General features: G+C 47.9%; 1 protein-coding gene across 1 annotated transcript in view; it reads left to right on the top strand.

Annotated features, from left to right (window-relative positions):
* Window positions 1–740: 740 nt before the first annotated feature.
* Tcerg1l (transcription elongation regulator 1 like) overlaps window positions 741–20,187 on the top strand; it is a 168,535-nt gene continuing 149,088 nt past the window's right edge. Inside the window, exons 1-3 of the mRNA XM_077105456.1 lie at window positions 741–1,064; window positions 2,934–3,080; window positions 3,831–4,008. Of these exons, the coding sequence (XP_076961571.1) occupies window positions 741–1,064; window positions 2,934–3,080; window positions 3,831–4,008 (649 nt within the window). The remainder of the gene's footprint in view (window positions 1,065–2,933; window positions 3,081–3,830; window positions 4,009–20,187) is intronic.

The raw sequence follows: 20,187 nt of genomic DNA, 5'->3' as shown, positions 1-20,187 counted from the left end.
TTGGGAAAATGTTTGGCAGATTTGTCCCAGAGGGAGATCTACCTGTGCCCAATAGTGTCCGGGTGTCCACCCGGCGTCCGGACCAGCAGTCCAGTATCTCCTAGGGCTGTGCACCCTAGAATGAAACCTGGTAGAGAGCCGGTGCCCCTAGCTCCGCCCGGGCGGTGGGACGTGCCGGCTCCGGCGCCACCACCTCAGCCTCGGTTCGCCATTGCATGCAGCGTCGGGAGCCTGGAGCCCGGAGCTGGTGCCCAGCCGTGCGCGCCTCTCCGGTGGTACGCACCGTCCGCGAGAGCCAGAGGCCACCAGCGGCTGCACCGGAGCCGGCAGGAGGCTAAGGGTCGGGCTGGATCAGCGGCCCCGGCCAGGCGCGCCCTCGGCCCTCGCCGCCCCGCGCGCCCTCGCCTCCCGGTGCCCACGACTCTCGCCGCTCCGCGCCTTCGGCTCTGGGCACCCTGCGGGTCTCCGCCGGTCCCCTCCTCCGGGTCCGCGTCTCCTCCCCGCGGCCTCGGGGTCCAGGGGCGCGGGGGCGGGGATTGGGGCCGGGCGGGCGGGGGGCGGCGGCGCAGGCGGCGGGCTGGGAGGGGAGGGCGCGGGCAGGGGGAGGGGCTCCCGGCGCGGGGCAGGGGCGGAGCGAGCGGCCGCGCCGCGGAACCAAGTGAGTTGCTCCGGAGCCCGCGCCGCCGCCGGCCCGCACCTCGGCGCCCGCCGCCCCGCCGCCGCCCGCGCGGGGATGTAGGATGCGGGCGGGCGCCAGGCTCCCGCGGCGGCGGCAGCTGCAGCAGCCACAGCAGCCCCGGCGGCGGCCGCCCCTCCTGTGGCCGATGAACGCAGACCCGCCGCCGCCCTGGGTCTGGATGGTCCCCGGCGCGGCCGGGCTGCTCCGGCTCGGCCCCGGGGTCGCGCCCCCGCCGCTGCTGCTCGCCGCGGCCCAGCCCGCCGCGGCCCCGCTGCTCCCCGGGCTGCCCGGCTGGCCAGCCCCGGGCGAGCCCCTGCTGCCTCTGCTGCCTCTGCCCTCTGCGCCGGACCACGCCGTGCACCACTGTCCCCCGCTCCACGGACAGGTAACGTCCACCCCGCTCGCTCCGCGGCGCCGCTCCCCCGCCCCCGGGCGCGGCCCTCCTGGGCAGGGCGCTGTGGCCCGGCTCCTGCTCCCGGGGTCTTCGCCCCCCAGGCCCCGGGACGCAGCCTGGCAGCCAGGCATGGCCCCAAAGTTCCAGCTCGACGTCCCGTTCCGCCACGGGCAGTTCTCCTTCTTTCTCCCGGGTCTCTGGACGGAGCGTCTCGACCCACACCCCAGGCCAGAGTCGTCCGGCCACAACTTTGGCCCGGGCCCGGGTCGCTGTCCAGCGCGCGGTGCTGAAAGCCGCCGCCGGAGCCCAGGAAGGCAGCCAGCGCCGGGCCGACGCCGCCTGGAAGTTGAGACTTTCACAGTCTCCGCCGGACTTGAAAGGCAGCCTGAGGATCAATAGTGATTCGGATTCTGGTCGGGTTCCCCCGTTCACATGGACCAGGGCCGCGCTGGGAGAACTGGGACGGGGAAGCCAGCAGGGGAAGCCGGCTCGGGCGCCCGTGAGCCCAGGGCGGCTCCCCTCCTGCCCGAGGCAGGGTCCACCGGATTCCCTAGTGCCATATTTCACTTCTCGAGAGTTGGGCGTTTAAAGCTTGGAATCAAAAAGAAAAAGTGACTGTGCCTTTGATTAATGGTGCAACAGACCACGGCGGGCAGGTTTTGGCCAGGTCCGTTGTTTGCCATCTAACTCTGCAGACGCATTTAAATCAGGGAATCACATGCATTTTATTCCAAAATCGACCTCATTAGCATATTCAAATGAGAGTCACGTTAGAATGCACCTTCTCATTAATTTGTCTTCAATAGTATCTTGTGAGCTTTCCTAAAAGCTGTGGTTGAACTCCTCCTAAATGGTCTTTAATGCTAACTGACACATCACATATGTGGTACTGGGTATGTATTTGATGTGTGATGCGGTTCATGCTGGGTTTTATTGGATAAATGCTGGTAGCTTTTGCCATATTTCGGAGGGTTGTTGTATCCTAATATCACCACTAGAGGTACATAATGTCAAGGAACTACAGTTTTTCCATATAGAAAACTGCATTTTTTTTCTTTTATAAATTTAAAAAGAAAAATCCAGAAAAACTTAAGTGTTTGTCTTTTAAATATTTTGTGCTATCCATATTCTGTCAAATAACAGTATTTGGAATGACAGGGATATATTCAAATATCAGAAAAATGAAAATGCATTATGATTTTACAACAATAGATATTGAACCATTCCCTATCGTTGAGCAGTGGATCTCTCTGGATCCCCTGAGGAGGACTCCACTAGTTTGCTCAGGGAGACAGTCTCCTCTCCTGTCTGCTCTCTCAGTGTTTGCTGTTTTGTTCTGTGCACTGTGTTCTTCAGTTATATGATGCTTACATTTTCTTTGCTGTAGGACCTATTTTTATTGACAAATCTTGGGAAACTTTGAATCTTAACTCCTTAGCTATTTTCATTTTGAAAATATTTGCTAAGTGTTTTATAAATGGTAGATATAATTAACATGACATGCACCGAGAGGAATGTCATAACACAGCTCTGTGCTTGCTTCTGAGACTGATTCAGGGACCCCAGTGGAACAGCCAGCAGCTCTGCCTTTCCCTATGACTCTTCCCTTTCAGTATTGAAGAGTGCAATGTAGGCAATGCCCTGTGATGCTTCAGATATGAAAACTTGTATACGTTTCTATTTGATCTGTAAACATCTACAATTTTTCTAGGCTAAGGAAAGAGGGGATTTTTCTTATACTCACATTATGTACATTTGAAAATTTCTTTTTTAAAGCAATTATTCTAACAACTTTTGGTACAAGTAGAGTTGGCCAGTGTGGGCTAATGAGTGGTTCCTTGTCTTTTGCTGTTGTTACAGTGGCTGATCAGTGGCCATTCTCCACAGACAGGACTGTCCCCCTCTTCCACGGTGGAGCTGGTGCCCATTTTCCCACACGTCTGCCCTTCTGCTCTACCACCTCGTGTTGGGAGAAGTTGGATAGATAAAAGGATGCCTAACTGTAAGGTAAAAACGCAAGGGGTCTGCCTGGTCAGGTGGACTTTTAGTTGCTGAGTTGTTGAGTTGTTGCGTGTTGGTATAGCAAAGGAAACACCTTGTATTTTCTAATTGCAATGATGGACCACGGAGGAATAGAGAGAAATCATTTCAGAATTAGATTGACCTGTTCAAAAAACATCAGTGCAGGGAGGATGGATATTTTACTGTAGCTTGAAGTACTTGGATTCCACACCAAAAATGTAAGATGTTTTAATTGTCTGAATAACGATTTTTAAAATCTAATTTTAAAAAAATTTCAGTTTTAAAATCTATAACCATTGAATGAAATCTAGCATTAGGCATCATATGATGTAAGTTTAAATCGTAAGAGGGAGTTTTTCTTGTTATTACAGCTTTAAGTTTTCATCTTTCTGATGGCCTGTTTTAGCTTTCACATTCAAATTCACCCAGTATGTTTTGCTGACCTGAATACTGACAAAGTGATGCATTGACTTGTTCTACACCACCAATTAGTAATCTCATTGGGGTGATTTTTCCACCTGCAAACTAGCTGCTGGGTTGAATGGACCAGGTCAGCATGTGAGGACTAGCCCAGGACACTTCAGGCATCCGAGTCCTGCCCTTTAATTTTTAGAATGGTGATTTATAGAGTGTCCAATCAGAACGCCCAGTACTGACCAACATGAGACAACATGAATGTGTGGCCCTTCTCACATGCCTCCTGCTCAGTGTTCTGTTTGCATTGTTTCTGGGCAGATTTTTGTGAATAACTCCTTTGCTCTGGACTCCACGTGGATACACCCTGGGGACTCCGGACTGCTCCACCTGCTCGAGAAGCCTCCTGTGCTGGATCAAGTGGCTCTGACTCTGTCCAGGCCCATTGCTGCCTCCAGGCCTCGTCCTGCTGTGGTGCTAGGGCCTCAGCCAATGCCAGGTCGGTGCCCAAATCACGGTGGCAATGCAGTTTCTGTTTGTTTCAGTCATGAGTTGGTATGGAAACTATATTTGTCATTTTAGTGACACACGTCTCTTAGTAAATCCTCTCATACTTCATTCATGGTGTGTGTATGTTTTTTAAAATTGATTGAGTCTTGAAAATGCCAGGAACTTTGATTGGGCAAAGGGAAGGGGAGGGGGTATGGGGGCAGGTAAGATGGTGGTAATAAATAAATAAAATTTAAAAAATTGATTGAATCTTGGGGAGCTCACCCAATTTTTTTTTTTAAGAATGTAGAGTTATTTTTAAGATGAAGAGATGATGGAGGGATTTGCACAGAACGGTATTTGTGGTGCTCTGTTTTTAAAATTGGACCATGTTGTCTGTTGAGAGCTCTTAATAGGGGCACTAATCGATCTCCCACGCATTGGAAAGTGTTGTCCTCTGGGCTGAGGGTGTGCATGGGTGCTTGCTGTCTGAGGACTCGGGCGTGTTCTCTGTAAGTTTTGCCTTCACATTGGGGTGATGGGGGTGATGGGCTATAAATGCCCTGTTGGGAAGATGGATTTTGTTCTATCTTTGGAGTCTAGTGACCTGAAAGAACATTTGTCCTGAAACAGGCTCCATGAAACAATCCCTGGATGAAGGATTGTATAATAAACCCGTATCATAACAGGAGAATAAAATCATCTTATGAATTTTTAAATTGATTTTTAAAATCACCTTAACATATGATCATATTATAAAAGCAAATGCTGCCAATGCCAGAATTGCCTTGCAGCCCCTTCCATTGTGGAATATTTTATGACTTCAGAATTACATTATCTTCCTGTAATTTCCTACCTACCAAGCTTATCTCAATATGTGTCTCTGAAATTTAGTAATAAGGAGATGTTCCTGTGGATAATGCAGTGCTGGTGTGGGAGATATATTTATTTTCTGCTCTGTTTGCCTACAAATTCATTCCAATTTGCGATGAATCTTGTTTAGCAGTGAGTCAGGAAGAACAATGCAACTCTGAGCTTTCTGAGCTTCTCGCAGGACTTGAGGATTCCTGGCTGAACCTTGCCTTGCTCCTTGTGATTGAGCTTTGCTGATTAATCAAAGCCTGACTGAGCATCAAACACTTCGGAGCCCTTTACACTAAGATGATCGTGTTTCCTGTTTAATTTGATGGAGACGAAGGATGACTCAATGGCATGTGTGATACGAGGGTGTGCTGACTGTCAATCACTTTTCTAGCATATGAAGAATAATATTTTAATTTCCTAATGCATTGGCAAGAACTGTCACCAAAACAACCAGCCAGCTTAGTTTAAAAAATGGAGCCAGTAAGATGAGTTCCCTGCTCCATCCTGAGTGGACTTCTGCACGCTACCCATCACTGAAGGTCACATAGACGCTTTCCCACGTGCTTGCTCCTCTCCCCAGGGACTGAGTCTGTGAATGTGCTGGCCATCCATCTGGTAGGAGCAGCCTGTGGTAGCTTCCCACTGATTTTCTGTCATGTGGACTTTGATGCTTACTATTATGTAGCGAATATGTAATACTTGATTCAAATAGTATTCATTAATTTTACTTTTTAATTAATCTACTTTAAGGAATAAAAAAAATATTTCTTATTACTGGGTGCAGTGGTGCACCCCTATAATCCCAGCAGCTCCAGAGACTGAGGCAGGAGGATCCAGAGTTCAAAGCCAGCCTCAGTAAAAGCGAGGCGTTAAGCAACTCAGTGAGACCCTGTCTCTGAATCAAATACAAAATAGGGCTGGGGTCTATCTCCGTAGTCGAGTGGTCGAGTGGTCGAGTTCAATCCCTGATACCCCCCAAGATATTGCTTACAAACACCATCAGTATTGGAATAACCTCGAATACCAACCTCATTCACCGTTTTTCAAACCCATGCTTTCCCCCGCTCCCGTTTCTTGCTCTGCTTTAGACTTATGAGCAACAACAGAACACCACACTTACAGCTCTCCTTACCCGATGGGAAGGAATGCACCTGTCCAATGCATTTGTTTTGAGTTGAATATTTCAGAACTGCTTCACAATTTTCATTTTTTTGATAAATTTCTGAATTCTTAGAAGTTATTTGCCTTTGAAAAGCATGGGTTAAATGTCCCTTCATCCAAAGGACATTTTTAAGGGGTTGTTTGTGTGCTATCAACTGCTTGACAAAGAGCTTGTATGGGGACCAAATAAAGCTGGAAGGTAGGTTAAACTCTAAGCCAGTTAAAAAATCAAAATATTTCATTCCAATCTTACCATCGATAGAAATTACACCTCTATTAAAACATTTACATGTAAATTTTCAGACATTTATCATTAAAATCCTATTAAATTTCTATATCCTATTCTAAATTGATAAATTTCTTTAATTATAAACAAATTATCATATAACTGTATAAATTTATAAATATATACATTTAAATGTAAATGCAATATAAATAAAATATAAATATATTTAAAATTTTTTTTTTAGTTGTAGTTGGACACAGTACCTTTATTTTTTAAATTTATTTTTACGTGGTGCCTCGCATGTGCTAGGCGAGTGCTCTACCACTGAGCCAAAACCCCAGCCCCAAGATATAAATATATTTTATAATTGATATATTACATTCTTCAATCTTGTTATATACTTTTTTTTTTTTGGTACTAGGGATTGAACCTGGGGCACTTAGCCACTGAGCCACATCCCCAGCTCTTTTTATTTTTTTATTTTGAGACAGGGTCTTGCTAAGTTGCTTAGGGCCTCCGTAAGTCGCCGAGGCTGGTTTGGACTTGCGACCCTCCGTCCTCGGCTGCCTGAGCCACCTGGATGATGAGTGTGGGCCACTGTGCCTGGCTTTGTTATACACTCTTATGTTCAGAAATAAGGGGCTTTAGAATCAGATGTATCTTATCGATCCCCTTTAAATTAAGAAGCATATTGAACATTCCCAAGAACGGGGGAAGTGAGTCAAGAGCCTTCATCTTAAACAGGCCTCGTGGTGAGATCTTTTCTCGGTCGACAGCAGTTCCTGTGTGAGGGTTGTTTTGTAAGCGCTGTGACACGATTTCAGGGGTTGAGGCAGTTTAGACCACAGACTCAGCAGTGTACCCCTGGCCACTGGTGTCTGAGTAGGCACGCGTGACCCTAGTTGGAGGTGGCCTTGGGCAGACTTGTTCAGTGGTCTCTGGGGCTCAGATGGTGACGTTGAGTAAGGAGTAACTGCCTGGCACAGGGGCCAGAGAACGTGCGTGTGGCTTGAATGACCTTGGAGAGCCATCTGAGATTGGATAGCTAGTACAAAGGACTTCACCTTGCATGCATACTGGGCTCATCCATGATGGCAGTGATGACCACCTGCCTGATGCTCAGATCTAGGAGGGCCCGCTGACCACTGGGGAGAGCTGAGTAGTGACTAGCGGTCATTTTCTCTGTGTTCACCCACCCCACTGTCTTCTGGCATCTTCTTAGTGGTCCTGGTGTGGGCAGCTGGACTGTCAAGGCTCCTCCCCTGCTCAGCTCGTGCTGCCGTGGTGTGGAGGACAGAGTGGCCTGGGTTGCTTAGACGACGGTTACTTCTCACGGTTCTGGAGTCTGGATGTCCTGATGGAGCTCCATGTGGCTGAGGCAGGAGGGTGGTCTTGCCTGGCCTACAGTGGCTGCCTTCTCTGTGTCCTGGTTTGGCAGAGGGGACAAGGGGCTCTCTGGAGCTCCTTGTATAAAGACATGAGTCCCATCATGGACCATGCTCCTAGACCTCCAGTCCTGAGGCCCTCTTCCTGGTGCCGTCACCGGGGGTTGGATCTGGGGGTCACCTTCAGGTCTATCCCTGCTCCGCTAAAGAGCTCAGCAGTAGGTAGCAGCACCTTGGTGCCAGCCTATCCCTGCAGGTGTTTGGGGGAGGGCGTCCTCAGAGAAGGGCTCCTGGGCTAAGACCCCTGAGGAGGAAGGGAGGGTGGAATGCCAAGCCAAGGGAGTGCGATGTTCAGTCACAAAGGTGTGAGAGGGGAGCCACCAGGCGGACCCAGCAGCCGGGGTGGTACAGGGCGGAGAGGTGGAGCCAGGGCAGCTGAGCCTGGGTCTCTTCAGGGAGACGCTCTCCAGCTCCGCTGGGGCTGTCAAGGGATTTTCATGTCACCTTCCTGCTGAGGACCCACAGCCCTCCCAGGAAGTATGGAGAAGAGGGAGCCTTGTCACTGACAAGTGAGTCCAAACATGCAAAAATACACAGTCTCAGCTACGTTAGGAACAAAGGTCTGCAATGACAATTCAGTGGCTTTTAAGAAATCGCCTGTGTTATGGCTGCCTCAGACACAGCCAGGCGGGAGGGAGGCCGCCTCTCAGGGCAGTGCCTCCTCCTGGAGAGCTTCACTTACCGCTGGCTTCTGTCCCTCCTGCTCCCTGAGCACATGTGGACACAGGGTGACTCACAGGCGCAGCAGAGCCCAGGGTGGCGGTGGCGCTCCCAGGGGCTCTGTAGTCCACTCCCAGAAAAGAGAACTTCAGAGCCCTGAGTTCTTCAGAAATAGAGCTACTTAGGCGGAGAGTGTGGGGCGGGGAGGAGACCCCCCTCCACTTTGTCCAGTGAGATGTCAGAGCCAGAGTCCCGCTGGAAACCTGGGACTCCTGGGAAAGTTGCCTGGGGGACACTGTGCTGTGCGTCAGCTGAAGACCTAAGGGCTCACTTGGTTCAAAGATGAGTCAAGAGCGGCAGGGAGAAGGTGGCAGCCGAGGAGGGCGACTGAGAGGGCTCAGCCAGGCACAGGGCATGCACTCCATGGGGAGAGGAAGCAGGTTTGAACAGGACGGAGGAAAGTTAGTATAGATCTACTTTTATTTGCCTTAACAGGCAAAAGGAAATGAATAAACAAAAGACCATAGAAAAGCAGTAAAAGATGTCTGATCAGTAAAAATCAGTAATTAAGTGGGAGCTGCCCATCTGAAAAGATGATTTGAAGCAATTGGAAAAGAATGCAAGGAAACTTCCGGAAACTAGCAATTAGAATATTCACAGAGAAGGACTAATTGTGACGTTACTGAGAGAACATGGTACAGAAGCATTCATGAGCATAAATAGCTGTGGTTGTGAACATGAGATGATAATGGAAGGAGATGAATGTGTGAACCCAGAAGACAGGCGACAGATGTATTTACCAGCAGAGTACTGAAGATGCCCAGGCCTCCGCTGGGAAATGGGGTTGATGGCCTTGTGGTTTCAGCTCATCCCACAGAATTGGATGGGATCAGCTCCTGCAGAGAAGTTCAGAGGGTCAGGACGAAGCAAGTGGGTCCGTAAAGAAATTCATGCCCCTCAAAATGTTTGTGCAAATGCTCCATCATGAATCCGTGTTGTCTAACACTGACGGTACCACCCCTCCATCTGCTCAGGAAAGGGTGCAAAAGCAGAATTGCTGTTTTTGCCTGTTAAAAATACAGCTTAGCTGTTTGACTTACTATCTTTTTAATTTTTCTGCCATTATTATATCCTGTTTTTATGTTCTCTGGTTTTTTCTTTGTTTTATTCTGTTTCTGCATTTGGATGACATTTATATTTTGTTTACTTTTGTCTATATTATTATTTGGAATTTGTCCACACTGATCTTATTTTCTCAAGCAATTACCTGTAAGATTTTTTTTAAAAAAACTGACTTGAGCATATGTTTTCTCAATTTCCAAATCATGACAACACTATTAGAATTCTTTTATGAAACATGAAAAATTTGGGGAAATTTTTCATAGTAAAATTTTCTTTCTTTTTATTTTTTATTTTTATTTATTCCTCAACTAAGATATAAATCTAATACTAGAACTAAAAATGATGAAGTCACATTTCAAGCATCTGTAGTATCAGCAATTACTATTAATTGCTGAGAATATATGTAAATATTTGTTAATTTGATTACAGAAATAAGTGAAAAACTCCAAGCAATTTTCTTGGTGGGAAAGAGGTTGCTATAATAATTGTAATCTCAATAAACTCAGATTACGCTGGTAAAGGGAGGCAGGTGAGGGTGTAAACTCTTCCACATCCCTCAGCTTTGTTGAAAGAAGGTAAAACAGTCAAACACCCCAACCGGAGTCCAGGCTGATAATTAAGTCACCCAGGACTGAACCTGGGCCAGGTGTCTACCACCCTGCAGGGAAGGGGCGTAGGTTCATGGTCCGTTGTGCAGGAATCATGATGGCTGCAACTGGAGCATGAATACCCAGAGATTGTCAGATACCCCAGAACTCACCTTAAGCAAAAGTCATTGTTACAGGGATTTGAAGCCTGTGGGGCAGAAAATGCACCCATGATAACAAAAATCCCAATCTGGGACAACTCCTGGATAGGCCAACTCAGCTTCATGTACTTCATGTCATGCCTGACAGAAGAAAGAGGGGGCCTGTTCCCTGGGGGGAGTCCTGCAATCACATCCTCTATTGTCCCATTCTCAAGGTCTAGCATTTGATAAAAAGTACAAGACACACGAGTCAAACAAGAAATGATAAACCACTGTCAAGATACAGAATACTGGACAGAACTAGACCCTAGGATGGTGCTGATATTGGCATTATAAGACCAGGACTTTAAATTAACTCTGATGAGTGCATAAATCGGTGTAATAGAAAGGAGAACATTTTGAACAAACAGTTGTGGAATTTTATCAGAGATAAATGCAAAAGTCAAATTATAATATTAGAAAAACAAGCATGCTTCCTCAGTATCATGAGATAAGATCCAAAAGTTCAACACATACATAACTGAAGTCCCAAGAGGACAAGGAGAAAAACACTCAGAAAAAAATATTTGAAGAGATAATGACAACAGGCGATAGGAATATAATCCATGTTGTCAAGCTACAGATCCAAGACGCTCAGCAAACCCCACGAGGGAGATGTAGCAAAAACAAACAAAACATATGTTTTGACACTGAACACCAGACCAGCCATAGTCTAATTTGTGATTCAAAGATTAGAAATAGATCTTGAAGGCAGACAAAGAGAAAAGACACATTAGGTATATATAGGAACAAAGGTGAGAGACACAGGAGTTTCAAAGTCAGAACATGCCCAAGCCAGGAAACAATGAAGTGACGTGTTCACCTACTGAAAAGAAGCTCTCCATCCAGAACTCAACCAAGCAAAGATGCCAACGGCAGCCGTTATGGGGCCAGCCCAGGTGCCCACCAACTGATGAACGGATAAAGAGAATGTGTGTGTGTGCACAACGGAGTTCTACTCAGCTATGAAGAAGGAAACGATGGCATTCGCCAGTAAAGGATGGATCTGGAGAACATCAGCTCCGTGAGCCAGACTCAGGAAGTCGAGGATTGAATGTTCTCTCATGTTCAGAAGCTGGAACAAAATAAGGGTACAAAAAGGGGGAGGGACACCTTGAAAATGGAAGGGAGATGAGTGGAGTGCAGAAAGGGGTTGAGGGGAGGAGGAGAGATGGAAAGGGAGGAGAGGCAGAAGGAAATTGGTCACATTGGGCTGTGTGCATGTGTGAATGTACCGTACTGTTGTTACCGCTGTTGACCGGTGACGAGTCCTTGCTTCCCCAATGTTGAAGAATAACACCAGAGAAGCACGCCGAGGCAAGGTCAGAGTGGAAAGTAGAAGTTTATTAAAGGCAGCAGAAAAGACTTCTCCTGGAGGAAGAAGGGGACCCAAGAGGTGGAATCTGTGGAAGTGCGGTTGTCTCCCCTTTTTATAGTTCTTTCAGTGATGGAATGTAGGTTGGAAGAGGGGTGGGACACAGGTGGGCCAAAGAAGTAATCTGGGCAGGAAGGACTTCATTAACGTTCCTTTGGGATGGACTTTGGACCTAGGGCTTTTCTCAGGACTTCATTACATTCCATGAGTTGTCCAGTTTCCCGGAATTCATTCTCAACGTGGCCTCCATTTTAGATCTCACTCATATTAGACCCGATTTACCTAACTACACTGACTACCTAAGTTTAAATCTGGCTTCACCGTGGTGAATTCCGCCTTTATGTATACCTGATCTTATAAGCCCAATAAATAGATGGGAAGCCAGTGGAGGAGAGGTGGGGGAGTCGGGAGGAGAGAACGGAGGGAGAAGGAAAAGGAGAAGGGAGAAGGACAGCCGGCCAAGGTTTTCAGGTTTTCAGTCCAGGCACAACATCAAGAAGAACTGACTCTCACAGAGCCCACAACAGTGAACACAAGGAGGCCTGGACTGGAGGAAATCCTACTCCATGCCTGTGTGATCCTGTCAGAGTGAGCCCCAGTGCCATGGGTGGCTGTAATGCATGGATAGAAACATAAAAAACCACAGTGTTTTCCCCCACAACTAAAACTGAACGGAATTTATTGCCTAGAGACCAGCAGTTCTAGAAATTTCAGGAAGAAATGATATTATAGCAGAGAGAAACTTGCCTTTACTCAGGAAAATAGAGTGATAGAGATGGTGAAATATTTACTTTCCTTATTTGTAATTTCTCTAAGAATAATTGTATGAAGAACAAAGAACAGTGATGTGACATGTGTGTATATGTAAAACAGAAAGGCATGTCAACAGTTTCACAAAGGACTGGAGGGAAGGACTGGAAGTTTAGCACTGTGGCTATCACACCATGTGTGACGTGGGGTAGTGATATTCAAGGATCAATATCTTGATAGATAAATGATATGCCTCATATATTTACATGAAAATACATGCATATATATTTATAAAGACATATCTTTATGCATAATATATATTACAATAAGACTTGCTATTATAATATTAATTATGGTGGAGCATAGAGCAGGCAGTTGGCATTGTGAAAGGAATTATAATTGTGGAGATAAACATGGAATCATAACAGATACTCAGATCAGCTCCCAAACAGGCAGAAAACAAGAGCAAAAGACCAAAGCACAGATGGAACAACTATTTGTAAAACTGTAAAACGGTAGATTTAAATGGAAGGTCCAACTCCCTGTTTAACCAGCCAAGGTTTTCAGGTTTTCAGTCCCAGGCACAGCATCAAGAAGAACTGACTCTCACAGAGCCCATAACAGTGAACACAAGGAGGACGAGAGATCCCTTGCAAATGCTCACCCAGAAAGAGCCGAGGGGCAGTGAGGCCACAGACGTCAGAATTCAGGAGAGGTGACCTGGGGATGCGACAGCACAGCTGGCCTGTGAGAACCAAGGGCCCAGAGCGGCCAAGGGCAGGAAGCCAAGGCCGGCCCAGCGGCAGGAGGGAGGACAAGGGGCTTCAGCAGGAGACCAGCTCACCTGGGTGAGGGGCAGAGTGCAGAGCGCAGGGCTTTAGGGCCCGGCCCCTCTGTGCAGGCCGCTCCGGAGGCCCTGACCTGCTTGGAGTGCTGACGGCTCCCACGGCCTCAGCTGTAACCAAGCCAACCCGTTTCGCAGGATTAGAAGCCTACGCTGTTTGCTCTCAGACCACCATAGGATTAGGTTAAAAATCAATAGAGGGAAAAATACCTAGCAAATCTTCAAATATCTGAAATAGCCAATACGCTGAAGCCACAAATGGTTCAAAGAGAGAAAATTCAAAAATGTTTTAAATTGAAGGAAAATGAAAACCAATATGAAATATCTTGTGGGATTTACCTTAAGCAATGCTAAATGGAAATTTATAGTATTAAAATGATGACATTGAAAAAGGATCTACGAAAGTAGTTACCTAAGCTTCACCTTAGAAAACTAGAAAAGAGAAAAGGCGCAGAAATTAAAACATGGACAGCAGAAATCAAAGAAATTAAAAACAGAAATATGAAATCATGACCCAGGGACGAGTGCTCTGTAGGACCAGCTTGGCTGACCCACTCCTGCCTAGGCAGAGCAGGAGAACGGGACCCAGGGACGCCACCCAGAGGGAAGGGCTCCCTGAGTGCTTGGTGAGAACGTGGTGGGAAGGCATCTGACACGTCTTGGCGGTGAGTTCCACGCTGCGGTGGGACCTAGGAACCCCGAGTAGAACCAGGTCTGCACAAGGCTGACTCCGTGGGCCAGCCTCCCATCAGCAAAACCCACCCAGGCAGCCCCTCTGCGACATTCCACCAGCCTTTCTAGAAGAAATCATACCCACATTTAAATAAACTGGTCCAGGAAAGGGAAGAAGATTCCCCAGCCATTTCCCGAGGTCAGTTCTCCCCTAAGACAAAAACCACGGGGATATGATGGGGGGGGGCATAGCCCCAGGGGGCTTCACCAACATAGACGCAGAGCTGCCCAGCGTAATCCTAACAAACCAAACCAGCGACCCAGAGAAACAATGGTACATCTCGACCAAGTGGATCTTCTTTTTTTCTTGGAGTGTAATGCTGAATTGATATTAGAAAATCAATTGATCTTATTTATCAAAAGAACAAAGCAAAAAAAGAAGAAAAACGAAAGTATATATTTACCAAACTCAGCATCCATTCAGACTGAAAACAAACACCCACCTGTACTCTGTATTCACGGCTGGATGACTCAATAAGGTTAAGATGCCAGTTGGCTCCAATTGATCTGTGTGTATTCAAGGGAACCCTAAACTAAACCCCAGTTTCAAAGAAATTGATAACTTAATTCAATAATCGATATGGAAAAGCCAAGAGTTTGAAGGAAGAAAACCAAATGTGAGCACTCCTGTGTGGCTAATGTGATCTCTTGATCAGGGACTGGGGCGTAGGCTCTTGAGGAATTGGAATGGAGAACTCAGGGATGAAGACTGACAGGGCACTGATGCAGACCATCAGAGGGACAAGTTCTGGACAGTCAATCAATTTTTGAAAAGGTGCAAAGAAAATTCAGTCAATAGAAGGTTTTCTTTTCAACAAATGGTTTGGGGACAATTGAACATCCATCTTCAAAATAAACCTTGATCAATATCTTGTGCCACGGAAAAACTCAAAATGAAATATAGACTTATAGAAAACCAGAGGTCTAAAGGTCTTCTGGAAGAAGACATAGAATGAAAACATTGTGGTCTTGGTTCAGGCAAAGTTTCCTACATCTGGCACCAAAGACATGGACTACGAAAGAAATCACATCAATAAATTGGACTTCAGCAAAATTCCAAGCTGTGGTTCTTTCAAAGTGTCTTTACAAAATGAAAAGCTGCATACTTGGGGGAAAGATTTGTAAAACAAAAATCTGATAAAGAGCCGGCATTCACCTTATACAGAGAACCCTTGTCAATAAGAAAACAAACAACCCAACAAAAATAAATAAAATGAGTGCAGACACATCGGCCACTATGAAGTACGGATTGGAAATAAGCACGTGGAAACGTGCTCAGCATCACGCATCACTAGGAAATGCAAACGCATGCATTACATCAGGCCCCGCATCCCTATAGGAATGGCTGTAATTAAAAGAAGCCGGCAGGACGAGCTGTGGTTGGGACCAGAGCAGCTGGCATTTCCGTGACTTGCTGGAGGGAGTGCAGTGCACCAGGTGCTTTGCAGATCCGCTTGCAGAGTCTTACCAACCCACCTCAGCCAGTATCTCACTCTTGTGTACTTACCCAAGAGCAGCGAGACGCCTGTGGTGTGGATCTTGAGAGCCCCAGGGGCCTGTGTGCTGAAGGCTCCGTCCCTGAGCTGCGTGCTGTGGGGGTTGGTGCAGCCTGAAGGAGGGGGCGCCTGGTGGAAGGGAGCTGGGTCCTGGGCGGGTGCCCTTGGAGGGGACGTTGGACCCAGCTCTTCCTCTTTCCCTGCTTCCTGGCCACAATCCTGTCGTGCTAGTGTTGAAATTTTTCATGATAAAATTTAAAAGAAGTATGAAAAAATGAAAAGGTGAAAGATGCGCTCCTGACACGATGAAGCCCCCCTCAGGAGAGGACAGCTGGAGCCCTGTGGACCCTACTGCAGACCACGGGGCACTGCCCTGAGGTCCATGAGGCCGTTAAGGAGCATCAGCAGCCCCGAAGGTGCGACGACCAAAATCAAAAGCAGCAAAAATCAGGGCTACAAAAACCACCGTCTCAAAGTAGCCCACCTCGAGCTGCACATGTCAGAGATCATATTTTTGCCTCCAAGATGGACTTAGGGGCAGAGCTGGAGCCCGAGAGGAGGAGGTGGCCTGATGCACGAGCACAGCATGTCGGCCTGAGAGCCGAGACCTGGAAAACTGGAGAAGAGAAACCAAGTGCAAAGGAGCAAGTGATCAACAGGCTTCCACAGCAGGGAGCAGGGGACAGAGTGTGGAAGGTGGTGTCCCCCCGATCCCAAACCAGAGTACATGACGAGCAGAAGCTTGCTGTGGTCATCTCTGCTGGGCCTGGGTGGCCTCCCCTAACTGGAGGAGCTGTTTCCGGGAGCGCTTCAGCATGAACCAGGCTGGGACAGCGGCAGGCGTCCACAGGCCTCCCGTCTCTCCTAACTGGAGCCCCTCTCAGCGGCCTCCACCCTGTCCCTGCCTGTGGTCAGGTCCTGCCCACGTGTGACTCTAGGGTGTTGCTAGTGAAATTGTCCATCTCCAAGGAGGCTCTCATGAGGGAGGGTTGCCTGCAGATCATAGGAAACAGTGAGACTCTGATATATGTAAGGAAGGTGGCCACCCATTTTATCAACGATTTTTCAAAAATGAGAGAAAAATCAGCAGCAAATTATGTAGACAAATCTGAGTTATAAATATAGTTGTGGAATTGTAAAAGTATTGAGGATGTCCCGGGGCAGCCATGACCGCTTCTGCTGGGCTCGATGGAGCAGGGTTCACAATAGCAGAGACTGTGTGGTAGATAGGTGTTTGCGACGACATCATGCCCTGGTTTAATAAGATATGTCACGTCAACCAGGCCATGTGACAGGGCATCATTTGATGGGATGCAAATCCAACAGCCGTTTACAAAAACCAGAAAACTGAGGGGTCAGGTGGAACCTGATAGAATAGTGACCTAAAAGCTTCACGTGATGGCACAGCTTGGCATTTGTGGGTCACCAGAATCACTGCTTATCACAGGCTTTAACTGTGTTCTGCAAGTTCTGGCCGGTGCAATAAGAATCGAAACAGGAATAAGAAATACCACCTATCTGGGTGCAGGGGCTCATGACTGTAATCCCAGCAGCTCGAGTGGCTGAGGTAGGAGGATCACAAGTTCAAGGCCAGCCTCAGCAACTCAGTGAGGCCATAAGCAACTTAGCTAGACCCTGTCTCAAAATAAAATATAAAACCAGCTGGGGTGTGGCTCAGTGGTTAAGAGCCCCTAGGTCCAACCTGCCCCCCACAAAAAAGATAAGAAATACCACCTGAAGATTACATGTTTTATATTTCAAAAACCCATACTCTCAAAATTAGTTGCAATTCAGCAAAATGGGCTGATAAAATACCAAGGAGAGCACATTTCCTACACAATCACTTAGACATGTCACCAAAGCAGCTCTGTCACACAGCATGGGAAAGTGCACGGGTACCTGTGAACAGCCATCTGGGTGTATGGGTTGTGACCTTTGTCTGTCAAAGAGATCTCTGAGCACTGTGGGGAGACGACACTCCCCAGGTGGGAAAGTGCACGTGAGAAGCCTCAGTGCTGCTGAGGTCACTCCATGACCACAGAACGTCTGTTCCCCACGAGTGTTTTGAAATGTGAGAAGAGTTGTGGTGTGTTTGTGTATTTGTGTGTACACCTACATATTTGTATATGCACATTACACATACGTATAAGCACGAGGGGTTGATTTATTATTCTAAAGTTACATCAGCTTATTTATTGTGGTGCTGCTGCGGAAATCCACACAGAGGTCAGTATAGGACATTTTAAAAGAATCCTTACATAGGACTATTTATTTTAATACCTTAATAAAAAGAAATCAACAGATGATTCAGAATGATTGTAAGTGGTCATATGAAATACACAGTGTGCTCCCAAGTAATTCCAGGAATGCAGGTTTCAACCACCGGGTGCCTCTCCCTGTTGAAGGAGAACACACTCCACACTTTGAGAGGCGCTGTCTGCCCCGGCGTCCACCTCACGGTTCACTAGAGCTGCTGCGTCCTTGGGAGTCATGTGCAAGGGTCCTGCAGGGGACTTGCAGGCCTTTGGAAGAGTTCATATAATTTCACTGCCTCTGCAGCAGGTTAAACAGAGCACACGTGCAGCACATCATGATGCAGTGTGTCGTCATTGTCACTAATGCCAGAAGGGAAAGTAAAGCCGCCGACGTCTGTGGTAGATAATCAGGAGACCTATCAATACACCGGGTTGAAAACAGATGCTCTTCTGTGAAAATCACATTTAGGCTTTGGTCCTTTGGTTGCTGCTCCTGTATTTTGCAGGGCCAGTGGAACCCCGGGGCTCAGGCGTGCTAGGCAAGCGCTCTTCCACGGAGCAGAAGCCCCAGCTCTTGAGATCCCATTTAGATTATTTAAGTGCAGAAGAAAACCCTCTTGTTTTGTTCTAGGAGTCAGTTTTTAACAGTAGGTTGCAGACTCTGTGAGCAGTAGGGTCTTGATTTTGAGAGCACTTGCCGAGTGTGTGCACACATACACATTCACACAGGGGAATGTACACAACACTCACACACACACACACACACACACACCAAAGGAGCAGGGCCCACACCGGCAGGGTGGGAGCGATCCATTCTGGGTGCCCTTGTTTCAGCTTCGCAGTATCCATCGTCTTCCACTCTTCATGAGCAGGCACTGCTTGTGTAATCAGAAAGTGCCACCAGCACATGGCCTTGACAAGGAGAAGCCACCTGCTGCCGAGCACAGGTGGGGAGCTGCCCTCCTGCTCCATAAGGGCCGCCTGCGCTGGGCCCGCTTGACTTCTAAACCCTTCAAGCGCCTTGCTGTCTCCCTGCTCTTGTTTCTAAGCTTGGTTTGTTTTTACCATGTGATTTCAGGAAACAGGAAGAGCTCTTTGGAGTTCAATAACCCTGACTTCAGACATTCGGTCTCACCTTTGGTGTCCTCCAGGGTTTCCTAGGCCTGCTTACCTCAGGGCCACTGGCGGTGTGGTCCAGCGGCAGACCTCTCGGCCCGAGGCTGGACGGTTGGAATCGAGGGCCTTCTGGAGCTGTGAGGGGATGCCCTGGCCCTCCTGCTTCCCCAGTCCCTGCAGTCCTGGGCGTTTTTTGGCCTGTGGACATGTTGCTCTAAGGTCTGACTCCTTAGTCCCAGGGCCGCCTCCCCTGGGGTGTCTCTCTGTGTCCCTCTCTTTTGTGTAGTGATGCCAGCCTTTGGAGGCAGGGTGCACCTCATCCTGTGTGACTTCATCTTCACGATGGCATCCAAGGGCTGTGTCCACCTCAGGTCCCAGTCACAGACCCAGTCTCTGGAAGGACCTCAGGTGTGGCGGGTCCTGCACTTGCTCCAGGGAAACACAACTCTGCTGGCCCTCGGGGGCAGGTGTGCACTGGGGCCCTTGCAGGTTTTCGCATCTGCCTTCCTGCGTGGGGCGCATCTCCACTGAGCTGACTTGGGCTCCGCCCTCACCCCTCTGAAATAGTCACACTTGCCTTCAGTTGCAGAGAAAACTGTAGGGAAACAAATCCCAAAGTGAACTATACCATCTGGAGGAAGCAAAAAAATAAAATAAAACAATGTACTTGCATGTGAAAAATTTTGGCTCATGAGTTGTGTGAGTGACGTTGTTTTTAGAAAAGCAGGTCATGGCAGGAATTAGATGCATGATGATTGCAACATGAATCACGAACGGGAATGGCTCCTGCTCCCAGGCCTCTGTGATGCCAGCCACATCCCAAGCATCCCCCAGATGCTCCCTGAGCAAGGTGCGGGTGGGGTGAGCACTGTCCTGCAAGCCAGCCGCTCTTGGGTCTCTTCACCTGCACTCTCCCTGACTGTTCTGCAAGGTGCCAGGCAGAGGAAACGTGGTTGGGTCCCCAGACCCAAAACATCAGCTAAAACTGAAGGAAGGAGTGCCTAGATAATTAAAATCAGATGCTATTTGTTTATAGTGGCATAGTTTATTATTTTAAAGAACAATCTCCTGTTGATGGTTACTTTCCTTAACTTATAGGTGATGTTCCACAAATTGAGACAGGTTATCAAAAGAGGAGAGCCCCGCTCACAGATAGGGACCTGAACTCTGCATTAGTGTTGAGGGGCCCCTGAGAGAACAGCTGAGCAGAGGTCAGAACTCGCCTGCAGGCTTCAACCCCTAGACATACGCACCCCGCCTTCCTTCCCACCGGGAGTTTCCAGACCCCTGTCCCCAGCCCCTATTCTGAAGCAGCATTTGCTGGTGGAAATAAAATACAAACTAGGTAGGTATGGA

The sequence above is a fragment of the Callospermophilus lateralis genome, chromosome 15 (genome assembly GCF_048772815.1).
Source record: "Callospermophilus lateralis isolate mCalLat2 chromosome 15, mCalLat2.hap1, whole genome shotgun sequence".
Classification (NCBI taxonomy): Eukaryota; Metazoa; Chordata; class Mammalia; order Rodentia; family Sciuridae; genus Callospermophilus; species Callospermophilus lateralis.
The sequence above is the reverse complement of the archived record's forward strand: the minus strand, read 5'-3'. Positions and strand labels throughout refer to the sequence as shown.